Genomic DNA, 12,638 nt, shown 5'->3' on the forward strand with positions numbered 1-12,638 from the left:
TGGCGACAAGGCCTCTCTGTGCAAGGGCAATCATTTCGAATTATTCAGGGCGGAGAGCCAGGCTGCGGGAGAATCTCCTTCATTAATAGCCAGAAGTGCCTGAGTGAGCAGGACCCTATCTCGATGTGCCCTGATGCGCACACGACAGACCAACCAGAGACACAGCATAATCCCAAATACACAGCAGACTCCAAAGATTTCTACCCCCACCCACTCCCCAAAGAAGGAAAAGGCAGAAGAGAGCCAAGAGGCAAAATCTCCAAAGGCAACGGGCTCCAGCCCGGCAGCACTCAGTTGCACAATCTGAATAATCCTTTGTGGAATTCCAACTAATACAAAGACTTCGATTAAGAATCATCAGGAACATCCAGCTCAGCATCTTCTCTGAAGTTTTCTTCAACAATTCTCGTCAGTCTTGATGGCACCCAGATCGGATCTTGATCCGACGGTTCACTCCGTGTGTCGAGTTCTGAATCGGTCCTCCATGCAGGGCGCGAAGTTCCCGGGTTTCGGCACCACTTGCGGCGAGCCGTTTCCGACCAGCAGAATAACGAGCCGCCACACGCAAGATTCTTCTCGTATCACACTTTATTGGAGCACAGCCTGGTTGAAGAAAGATGGAAGGAAGACCCCGCAATCCTATAGCAGTCTGCTTATATAGGGATTAAGAACATGTCTCGCTCTGTGATTGGCTTTCGCCGATGGTGCGATTTGTGAGCCAGCATCGGATAGGTCGCTACTTTAAAACCTCATTAGTATACTTAGCGCAAGCGCAGTGGCCACAGGAAGGATGACTCAGCTTATTTCAGCTTCCTGCCGCGTAGCAGTTAGCTGACCGCGCCCTACAGCTACGACCCTATACTGCTCTGCCTCCCCTTTGGCCTCCTCTTGTCCCTGCTTGCTCAACCACAAACATGGCCAGGAGTTCTGCATCCCTGCTGCTGCAGAGCCTGTCCCATGAGAAAGGAAAGGCGAAAAGTCCTCAGCTGTACACTTTCATTAAGGCTAAATTGAGAACTGGGGAGCTGAGCTGCTTTGCCCAGCCTTCATCAGGACGCAAGAAGGCCTTGGAGTTAGATGAAAGTTATTCTCCATCAAAATATTTGGGGTCCTCTGGTTTGTTCCATTTCCTTCTGAACTTGAGACCTCAGGAATGCCAAATTCCAGTGCTGTTTTGGGGAATATGTGAAGTTTCTTGTCTCTGTTCCTAGGGGCTGATTGGGACATTGGGAATCTATGTGCCTGTGTAACCCGAAACATTCCAACCCACGGCTGTTTACAGATCAGTATCATGATGGAGAAGGGGAAGGACTGGGAAGTCCAGTTCCTGAGACTCCTTCTTTAATGGATTTTCTCAATTTGTAAAGCCCCTCAGCATTTGTCAAATTCCTATGCTTTTGTATTTGCTTTGTGAAGGGCTGTATTCATCATGACACAAATGAAGGTGGCTGAGATGGTAGAGGGTGTGCAAGGCCACTGTCAGACTCTCTCCCTAACCTTCCTCTGCCTCAAACACTCAAAGTCAGCTCTCAGTCAGAACTGGAGAACCTCTTCTTTTCCCTAGACCCAGTTCCTGGGCTACTGCATCCTTCCCCCAAATGCAGCAGAGACAAAAGAAAACATTCTCTTTTAGAAGAAACGATTTACTTGTGAAGAATGAACTTTGCTGTTTTTGAGAGAGACCATTTTGTTTTCAGAAGATGCCTTACCCCAAGGCTTCCTTCCATAATCTGTTCCCAGTGGGACTCCCTCGTGTCAACCTCTTGCTGGACTAGGACCCTGGAATTCCACAGGGCCAGCTAGCAAGAGGGATGCCTGAGATGACAGAAGATATGAATCACCTTTCTGAAGAGAGGGTGGGGCTGGTGTCACATGAGTGCCTTTCAGGTGAGCTCTGCAAACCAAAAATAGGAGCCTGGGTGTGTCTAGGGAGAGTGGAAGCAAAGAGAGAGTGGAACATGCTGAGCAGACTGTTCTACTGGGAAGAGATTCTTTCAAGATTAATGCCCAGGAACTAGAATTATTCGAGGTCAGAGGTTCAATGACACTAATAGTAAGGTCCATGTGTGTAGAGCGGTGTCATTTCAAAGCTCTTTCACACACATTGCCCCAGGCAATCATCACAACAATCCTGGGACTCTCCCAGACACAGACTATGAAACTTAGGGAGGTTAAGTTGTCTGAGTCATTACCCAAAATTTTGCCCCCAAAACAGTCATTGTTCCACCACGTCTCACACTGTCACTTGATGAGTAAGCGCCATGGCCCAGCTTTCACATGGACGAGCAGAGCCTGGGTTAGAAGTGTCCCAGGTCCTGACTTCTTTGCTTTCTAGCTCTGAGTCTCTCCTCTGGGGGGCGATTATTTTCTGAGAGTACAGGCTCTAGGAGGTGACATTGCCAGCAATTATAGGCCTGGGACTGTATGGAGAAGAGAACTAAGATCAAACCCGGGAGAGCCCAGGATTGGAGAGCAGAACCTTACCTTTCATAGCTCCTGCTTTTTTCTTCCTGCTTCTGCGTTGCTGCTGAAAGCCCCCAAAATGAAAGAGTTCACGAGCTATTTTGTGCCTTTCTCATACTAAAGAAGCAACAAACATTATTAATGAAAAATGTGACTTTTTACATTATTTGAGGTCTCTGTTAGTTCCATATTATTCATTTTTAAAGTAGATCCAAGTATTTTCTGCTGATCCTTCTTTCTCAAAGAATTTTTACTAATTCCCAGAATATCTTCCAGAAGTAGAATACACAAGGACTTCCCTGGTGGCAGAGTGGTTAAGAATCCGCCTGCCAATGCAGGGGACACGAGTTCAAGCCGTGGTCCGGGAAGATCCCACATGCCGCGGAGCAACTAAGCCAGTGTGCCACAACTACTGAAGCCCGCGCGCCTAGAGTCCATGCTTCGTGACAAGAGAAGCCACCGCAATGAGAAGCCTGAGCACCGCAAGGAAGAGTAGCCCCCACTCGCTGCAACGAAGACCCAATGCAGCCAAAAATAAAATGCAAATAAATAAATAAATAAATTGTTTTGAAAAAAAAGAAGTGTAATACACAGAAATTGCAAGTATCTTCAACATACAGCACAGGGAAATTTCACACACTGAATACATTGTGAAACTAGCACCCAAGTTAAACGTAATAGATTTTGCCCAGGACCTAGCATGTTTCTTATGTTGCCTTCCAGTTGCTACCTCAGAGCAGCTCTCCTTCTCCTCCCCGATGGTAGCCACTCTGTGACTCTAACAGTCCTGATTATTTCTGACAGACACACTTTTATGCCTCTTGTGTATATTTACTCACTGTATCCTGAGAATAATCCTATGAAAAAATACTACTACTGTCCCCATATTAAAGATGAGGAAACTAGGGAGCTTAGTGATTGTGTTATTTGTCAAGGTCACACTGCTATTAATAGCAGAGCTGGGATCCAGTGCCATGAAGCCTGGCTCCTTCTCATAGAGGTTTTGAAAATCCTAGAACTCTCCTTTCACTTGTGCTCTCTTCCTGTGGCTTTCACTCTAACAGAAACCTTGAAGCTGGAAACCTGCACAGAACCAGAGCAGCTGTGTAGCTGGTCAGTGAGGTGGAGGGACTGAAGTTATGTGTAAGGGATGAATGGTTCAGTAAAGCAGGACCGGGGAGAAGGTGAGAGGAAGGTGCCAGGATTGGCCAGTCAACACCATATGTCACCAGCTTCCCTCGAGGAGATGACTCCTTCCCACAGGTATTTGCACCGACCACTCTTTCCTGGTGGTATAGATCAGTTACACCTATGACATCAGGACTAACCATTCTCCATAATTTTCAGGACTTCCCTCAATTCCATGGAATTCCACCTTTTGACAAGCATTTCCTGAAATGAAAGTGGTAGGACTGTTCCAAAGGACAAAATGGACCAATACTAGTCTGAAATAAATTTACACTGAAAAAGATAAGAATGTAGGTTTCAGAACTTAAAAAACTCAAGAAGTTTTCTCTCATAAGAATTTAATAAATAAAACAAAATGCAAATTTAATGAAATGGAAAGGTGAATATTTTCTAAATTTTACTACAATGTAAGTATAAATATATTGATATGAAAATATAAAAATAAGATACATAAATAAATAAATAAACAAATAAACAGAATAAATAAATAACAGGGTAGTCATTGCTTAGGGACTGATCCCCTGAAGCTGAATAATTTTAACATATACTTGCTTATCACTACTGACAAAGTAGTAGCTGAATTAATACAATAAATTCTGTGATTAAAGTTGAAATAAGAGCCTTCTGAAATGACTAAAGACATGTGTGCAAGGGTGATAGGGCATCTTAGTCAATGAGAATCATTTCAAGGTGACCCCAGGTCTCCATGCATAATTCTTATCCTTTCTTGCAAGTTGGTTGATGAAGACAAGGATCTCACGATTTCCACTCTGACAATTTCCCAGGCACAGTCACTGTATTTCTTCTCTTTCAGGTAGAGGTGGATTCCCTGGAAGTACCTCTTCACGGCCAGTGTAGGGCCCGTCACTCCCAGGGCAGTTTCTTCATCTCCCATCGCCTGCACCAAGCAGGCGTCCAGGTCCTCCAGCTGCTGATGGAGTCCAGTGCGGAGTTTGTCCAGGAGGGAGGTGTCCCAGGCGGCAGGGGAGCGCTCTGTGTGGAAGAGGCGGAAGACCTGCTGGAGCATCTCGTGGAGGACAGAGGTGGCCTGGGCCTTCGGGAGCTGGCTGCCATCCACCATGTCCTGGGGGAAACCGAAGTCTTTTCTGTCCTTCAGACAGAAGCGAGGGGAGATTCTCCGCATCTGGCCCAGAAGCATGAAGTTCTTCCTGCTAATCCTCACGTGGTTGTGAGACAGGTCGCAGCCCAGAGATCCACCAGGGCCGTAGCTGAACACCACCAGGGCGGTCAGTAGAGAAAGCACGAAGGCCATGGGGCAAATGAGGCTGCTGCTGGCCTGGCTGAGACGGGCGTCCGGGGGAACCTTGGGGGTAGGTTCTGTGATGACATTCTTTCTAAGCAAGGCCATTAAATAGGGAACACAGTAATTTTCATTTTCTAAACATTTCTATACACTTTTACTTCCTTTTTTTGATTTTCACTTAGATCTTCTCAGTATGGTCTATGAAGATGTCATCATTCTAAACTATTAATTTTGCAAGAAGTTTAATTTTCCCAGTAATTTCAGATGTGCCCATCCAAATGGATATTTATTAATGAAATGAGAAAGGTTTTCGTCTTAAAATCAGAAGTGATGTAGGTTTGTAAATACGCACATTCTATATCTCTTTTATGCATAAATGTTGGTCTTCTCTGTTCCAGGAAGAAATTTTTAGCCCTGATCTTAGGTTCCATTTTTACCTCTTACTTTACCTAGGAAGGCAGGCTCTCTCAGCCGTATGCTTTCTGTATTTGCTTAGGGATTTACCAGATCACTCTGGCATAAGCTCTTTGAAACAAAAGATGGGTTTTATTTAGTGTTTGATTTAGAGAAGAGGCTGATTATTATGAGTCCATGAGCTTCTCCCATGTTTCCTTTCCTTCTAGAACATGTTCCTTCACATCCATGTGGTCATGCTTCAGGGGACCACGAGGTGAGGACTATTATAGATATTGTCCTTTCTTTCCACCATTTTCTTACTGGAGACCTATAGTCCTCCAATGGCTGGGCCAGTACCCCTACTGGGAATCCTGGTTCTTTTCAGGAGAATATGGGTGTGGAGATCCTAATTCCAAGACAATTGTATTTCCCCAGCAGCACCTCAGTCACAAGGGAGAGATCACATCTAGTTACACCCTCTCCTCTAGAGTGACAGAGTCCCCTTCCTAACCTGGACTCCCACCCTGAGGGCAGGCTCACCACATCCCGAGGACTTTACAATCTCCTATCTGTGGAGGGGCTTGTTTATTTGTTGGGAAAATAATTCATCTTCCAGGACCCTCACGCTTGCCCCCGGAGTGTTTGTGTGAAGGACCCTAGTCCTCAGTGGTGACCTCCTCCCCTCCTGACCCATGTCCTCAGGTATCAGAAGTGTCAGCAGCCCTCAGATGCTGAGAGCAAAAGTGTGTTTTCTCTAAGGTGGTGGAGGAGTTACCCAATTCTAATCATTTTACCCTGAGTAGACACATAATTTTTATTTTGCCAAATACAAATTTTATTATTCAACTCTTTTACTAAAACTAGTCAACACTTGTTATGCTCAAAGTTTCTGAGCTGGGGGCAGAGAATTCAGCGACGGTGTTATCTCTCGATAAAGCTTATGTCACAGAAACCAGTGAGGTTCAGTTGTTCATTCAGTCAGTTGATGCCAGTGGGCTTCTCCCTTCCTCTGTCTCTGTCTCCCTCTGAGAATGCAGGGCAGCGAGGCCCAGGACTAGGTCAGAGAGAAATCGCCTTCTTTCCTTTACTTGTGTGTAATTTTTCATTTAAAGTTTTTGTAACTTATATTCACTTAGTGACTTATTGGACAAGATTTGCCTCGCTGCTCCTGCATTAGTTCTAATTCATGATGAGGTAAGAACAATAAAGGGAGGTAAAGAAAGGCAAAGGGGCTCCAGTCTCTATCATTTTCAAACTTTAGATTTTTTGTTTATCACTGCAACTGTCCTAGAAAGTAAAAGTCGACAGCTGTCTTGTGGGCATAAAGAAAACAAATGTGAGTCTGAATGTCATGAATGTGAAAGAAGGGAAGTGATTTCCCCCGACACATGCCGGATTCTAATATAGCTAACTTGAGTGCAGCACAGTTGGAGAGGAGGCTACGTCAGAGGAGAAGGATGAGGCCAATGTGAAAAACAGAAAGACAGGAACATGGTTGCTTCTGCCAGAAGCTCAGAAAAGACCAAGTCCTGGGTCAGTTGACGGCCTGCAGCTTCGCAAGACCAGCTCCCTCATTTTTCTTTCATTTAATCCATGAATGATCAGTTTTGAGGAGAGAAGGAAGAAGTCACACCCACCAGCTCACAAGTGACTGGCAACCAGAACCCCAGTTGCTAGAACACTAACCCTGTCTGGGAGGATCAGCAAGATCCGTCTTGCTGAGCATCCGTCTAGGTGATAAATGCATTCAGGCAATGAGAAGGGTACTTTAAGAAAACTAGAATTAAAGGAAGGGAATTAGATGATTCCAAAAGATCCTGATCTTATCTGGTTAATAGGAATCGTGATATTAAAAAGTAAGAACTGAATTTTATTGCTTGCTACTAATGGACTAGCCACTTTCTAAGTTCTTTAAAATTTAGGGACTTCCCTGGCAGTCCAGTAGTTAAGATACCGAGCTTCCACTTCTGGGGGCACAGGTTCGATCCCTGGTCGGGGAACTAAGATCTCGCATGTGCCGTGGCGCAGCCAAAACATAGAAAAAAAAATTAACTCAACACTCTCAATAACCCTATTGGATCCAACTCACTTATACAACTGGAGAGAAATATAAATCTGGACGAATGAACTGTTCCAAATGTACCAAAGGTACAAGGGCAAACCTTAGGGTGCTTACAATGATTTGTCTGAAAGCACCCATTAAAGAAAGTGAAGACTGCACATGAACATGATATTTAGGAACCAACAAAATAAGCAGACAGAGGATACTGAGATGACAAAGGACCCTTATTCCACTTAAGATGCCAAAGGGTTACTGTCTATGGTTTTGTAGGGCTACATGAGGTGTGGTCTGAGTCAACTGAACTGACTTCAAGCTCTAATCAAAAGACAAAATCACTATTAAGTAGTTAGAAGGGAATAGATTTTTCTGCCTACTGAAAAAAAAAAAAAAAAAGTAAGTTTCCTAGTGGCCTAGTGGTTACGATCCGGCACTCTCACTGCCGTGGCCGTGATTCAATCCCCGGTGAGGGAACTGAGATCACTCAAGCTACGCAATGCCAAGTGTAAGATTTCGTGAGTGATTTCTTCAATGAAATATGGTAAAATAACTTTATTAACCCTAGAAGAGCTGACCCCTGGAATCTATGTATTTTTAACGCTTGCATTTTCTTGTCAGTTTAAGAGAAAAAAAAAAAGCACCTAACAATTTCTAGCCATGTGAGCTCTGACGTTTCTCCTTCAGGATGACAACTAAAAAGTCACTCACCATCTGGTTCTACAAGAATAAAGTCATTAGCCACAGCAGTCCCTTACCCCAACACGCCCTGACAGGAGTTCAGGGTAGAGATCAGGAATGGGGCACTCTCTGCTCTGGGAAAACTGACAGAATAGGCCTGCAGGTAGTTAGATAATTTCCTGAGAAATTCTATGAATTCAATTTTTTGCAACTTCTCATACTTAGAAAAGCACTAAAATCATTAATAGTGACAAATGCTCCTCATGACTAGCAGCAACCTTCTCCCAAGATGTGTCCTTGATTGCACGTATCCTCTTCACCACAATCACATATATACTGACATCCCCATTCTGTCCTTGGAGCCGTTCGTCAGAGCTGACTGAGAGGCTGTCCTCCAGGCTATAGTCCTCAGTAAGTCCTCCCAAAAAACTGAACTCCCAGCTCTTATGTTGTCGTTTGTTTCCAGTCAACAAGGACCTCACTGATTTCCCAGGAGACCTCCTCAGGTCAGCCTGCTGTTCTCAATCTCAATGAAGACACCTCCATTTCTCACCTACAGTCCAGGCTGGACATCCATTTGTTTACTGGTAGAGTCCAAATAAGAATCTCTACTCTTTATTGTTGCAACTGTTGGTTAAGATGTGGGTACCGAAGAGGCCTTATGTATGACCAAGACGGAAGAGCATACGCGCTTCTTAGACAGAAGCAGTGAAGGTTTTTAATGGGCTCCTTAGCAGGGAGAGTCTGGCTTGAACTCCAGAGTCACCCTCATGGCCTTGTATAGTTGTCTTTATTTAAATTTCTAGCCTCAGCCCATTAAAACATCATAATACTGAAGAATTGAAATAAAAATATTATTTAAAAAATCATTTGTTAATAAAATGATATTTTTAGCAGTAATATAGGAATGGTTTCTGCTTGTTTTAGGACCCTAATCCTTAGGAAGGTTTCCAAACCTCTAAATGTACTTTAAATGTCCTTCTGACTTTAAAACTACCTACTCCGTGCTGTATGCACCAACTGGAAAGAATAGAAAGATGATTGATCCATCAGTGTCCTCTTTCCAAAGTGCCTAAATTAAATAAATGAATTTCCACTTAGCTCTTTGTTGCTTTTAGAAATTGTGACCTTCCAGTGTGCATGTTACTGATACCTGCCCTGCTGGAAAGGCTCTACCCCAGTTGTTGCTAAATATATTAAAATCCCTGCCTGTGTCCCTTCTATTCAAGCATGTTTTATTTTGTTTGTCTTTCAAAGGGGCAAAGACATCATGATGGAATGTAAGAAATTCCTTGGATTGCATTGTCCCCAGGAATATCCTTCCCTGCTCTGTGATTACTTGCTGGGTCCTAAGGACAAAACAAGTTTGCAGCTGGCACTGAGGTAACCCTCGTCCCTTCCAAGACTCCGCAGGCTGCTGTGGTATCAGTGCTGGGGACACTGCTAGTGGCCACATCCTTATGGGAGAACTCTGTGCTATCGCATGCACCTCATTCTTTTCTTCTCTGAAAAGGAATGTTCTGGAGAACACATGCCTCGGTGCAGCTGATCTGTGTTCTTCCATGTCCTGAGGACCTGCCGCTGTTCCAGTGAACGCTTTAAACATCTCTGTTCTCCTTCCAAGTTCTCAAGCTGCTGCTGCCTTTCAACTCCATGTTTCCTGCGCTTTGGGCTTTTTGAGCAAATAAGAGTCCTGAACCAGGTGAGTTCCTCCTAGTGCAGTCAGCACGTGGAAGTGTGCAAATAGAGGCACAGGTGAGCTCCTGGATTCTCCACCACTGTTCAGTGTTGGGCAGGGTGCCATCTATTTACTGTGTTTCTCTGGGAGTCTGGACAGTCTGGACCTGCAGTGCTTGGCAGGCGGAGAGCGTGGAGTCATATGAGAGTTTCTGACAAACCTAGAACTTTCACTCAGCTTCTGCTTTCCATTGGTGGCTTTCTAGTCTTTAGGGGAAATTGACAGCCAGAAACCCTAATGGAGAAGGAAACAGCGGTATGAATGGGCAGTAGAGCTGAATGCAGAGTGAATGGGGAAAGTACACTATGGATTTCTACACTGGGTGGAACTGAATGATTGTGATATTTTAGTGAAAGAATGAGATCCAGGAAAACAGAGGGGAAGGGGAATTGTGCCATTCATCAGAATCAGCAGATAGATATATGGTATATTTTATACTATGTATTCATATATATGTACCATATATGTATATTATTGTATGTAAAATTACATACAATTGATGACGCACTTTCTCCCAGTTCTGTTTTTTAGGCTGTCATTGTTCTGCAGTCAGTGACAGAGAGAGGGGGAGGAGAATTCATTATTCCCATTTAGACCTATATGAAAAATATAGGAAACAACACACTACCTGTTTAGCCCTCACTCTGTGGATGATACTCTGCTAAGTGCTCTTAAATGTTCTGGTTGGTCTAATATTCAATACAACTCTAGGAATATTTTCCGTACTTTATATTTGAGGAAACTGAGGCTCAGGGAAGTTAAGTGATTCCCCAGCATCACACGTGTGTCCTGGCAGAATCTAGACTCAATGCAGAAACCCATATCACATATAAATAATTATTTAACTTCCATCCTCTGTAATTCTCAAGCTCTTTGTTTTCTTCTTTGGTGCTTTCTGAAGATCATTTTTCCCTGCTTGACTCCTAAGTGCACTGGCTACTCCAGCTTTGTGCCCTCTTCAGACTCTCCTTCTCTTTCTCACTCCTAAAAGTTGAAGGTCCTCATGAGCTTTCGGTCGTCATCTCGTTCTACACTCTACTCCTAAGGAACGACATCCACATATGCTGCTTCCAATGGGAAGTCTGTCTTTAGATGTTTCTTGGCCACTTTATGGAGTCCATGTGCTTTCTCCCCTTCTTGAGATGCCTCATTCCAGATTCTGGTGAGAGAATCCCCTTTTCCCTATCTCTCATTGTAATAGGAAACTTAATTGAAATAATTTAGCATGATTACTGTTTTTATATCTTTTATCTCTTCCAAACTGAACTCTCCAGAAGAATAGGTTTGGCATTCTCTTTTTTCACCTCTGTATTCTCAGAACTATCATATATCCAATATAGAAATATGAAGTTTTAAAATATAACCTGGAACTTCCCTGCTGGTGCAGTGGTTAAGAATCCGCCTGCCATTGCAGGGGAAACGGGTTCGATCCCTGGTCCGGGAAGATCCCACATGCCGCGGAGCCACTAAGCTTGTGGGTCACAACTACTGAGCCTGTGCTCTACAGCCCGTGAGCCACAACTACTGAGCCCACGTGCAGCAACTACTGAAACCCGCACGCGTAGAGCCCGTGCTCCACAAGAGAAGCCATCGCAATGAGAAGCCCGCGCATCACAACGAAGAGTAGCCCCTGCTCGCCACAACTAGAGAAAGCCTGCGCACAGCAACAAAGACCCAGCACTGTGAACAATAAATAAAATTTAAAAAAATAAAATAAAATATAAACCACTGAAATAAATGAATGATGAGAATGATGAGTAGAATTTATCATCCATGTTTCAGTATGCCTTGCAAATTAAAGCTACATCTTTTTGTAAGAAAAAAAAATCCAAATGTCATCTGGGGGAGAGTTTCATAAATTAAACAAGAAAATAATTTGAAACAATATAGAGGTAAGCATATTTTATTATACTGAATACACTATAAAGTTGAACATGGTATTATATGAACAAAACTATTTTAAATACCATACATAGTATGATTGAGATTAAGTAGAAGAATAAATAGATGACTTCATGAGAGCCCTTTGCGCTTTAATCACTATCATTTTGACTCCTGGTCTGATCATTTCTAAATCTCTACTGTATATGAGTCTAGTTGTGATACTTGCTCTGTCTCTTCAAACTGTGTTTTTCACCTTTTAGTATGGTAAGTTTCTGTTGAAAGTTGAACATGATGTATGGGGTAAAAGGAACTGAGGTAAATTGGCCTTTAGGGTGAGGAGTTACATTTATCTTGCTACGAGGTTGGCTGTGTTTACTTCTAGTCCTGGGCTGTGTTTCTGCCCTCTTTATTTTCCATATCAGCGAAGCTGGCTTATCCTTTGGGATTGGTCTTCTTGAAAATAGATTTATTAGACCTGTTTGACAAGTAACCACCATAGGTGACAGGTCTATATCTTGTTCACCATTTTATCATTAGTACAGAGTTCATAATAATTATTCCAAATAATTATTAACAAAGAGTATTCTTAGATTTTCCATTAGACCTCCCATCAGAAGCTTCTACTGACCTCGCGTCAGAGCCTTATATTGAAGTAATTATTAAGCATCATTAGATGATTCAGTACATTTCTACTGAGCCTCTTGGTTCATCATTCTCCATCTCACAGTGAAGATGTAGGGTGGTAAAAATGTAGGGCATAGGATGCTAGATACAATTAGCCTTCTCTGCTTTCCTGGTGTCAGAGTCTTTGTAATGTTATACGTTCTTTTTCATTTAGTATTTTCTGGGCAGGGGTTGTCTTGCTACTACTGAATTACTTCCTTTATCATCTTGAGTTGAGTATCTTAAGAGGGAAGCAAAAATGGAAACATAAAGGGCCCATACCATGATTTTCCATAATGTGCAAT

The 12,638-nt window shown here is 43.2% G+C and overlaps 1 protein-coding gene and 1 long non-coding RNA gene across 14 annotated transcripts in view; one reads left to right on the top strand and one right to left on the bottom strand.

The window, feature by feature from the left end:
• LOC132427388 (uncharacterized) overlaps positions 1-12,638 on the top strand; it is a 106,838-nt gene that overhangs the window by 7,231 nt on the left and 86,969 nt on the right. The window lies entirely within an intron of this gene.
• Positions 3,392-5,055, bottom strand: LOC132427376 (interferon omega-1-like). The gene has a single exon (XM_060014811.1). The coding sequence runs from the start codon at positions 5,018-5,020 to the stop codon at positions 4,337-4,339; it is 684 nt and encodes a 227-aa protein (XP_059870794.1). The 5' UTR covers positions 5,021-5,055; the 3' UTR covers positions 3,392-4,336.

The sequence above is a fragment of the Delphinus delphis genome, chromosome 6 (assembly GCF_949987515.2).
Source record: "Delphinus delphis chromosome 6, mDelDel1.2, whole genome shotgun sequence".
In the NCBI taxonomy this organism is placed as follows: Eukaryota; Metazoa; Chordata; class Mammalia; order Artiodactyla; family Delphinidae; genus Delphinus; species Delphinus delphis.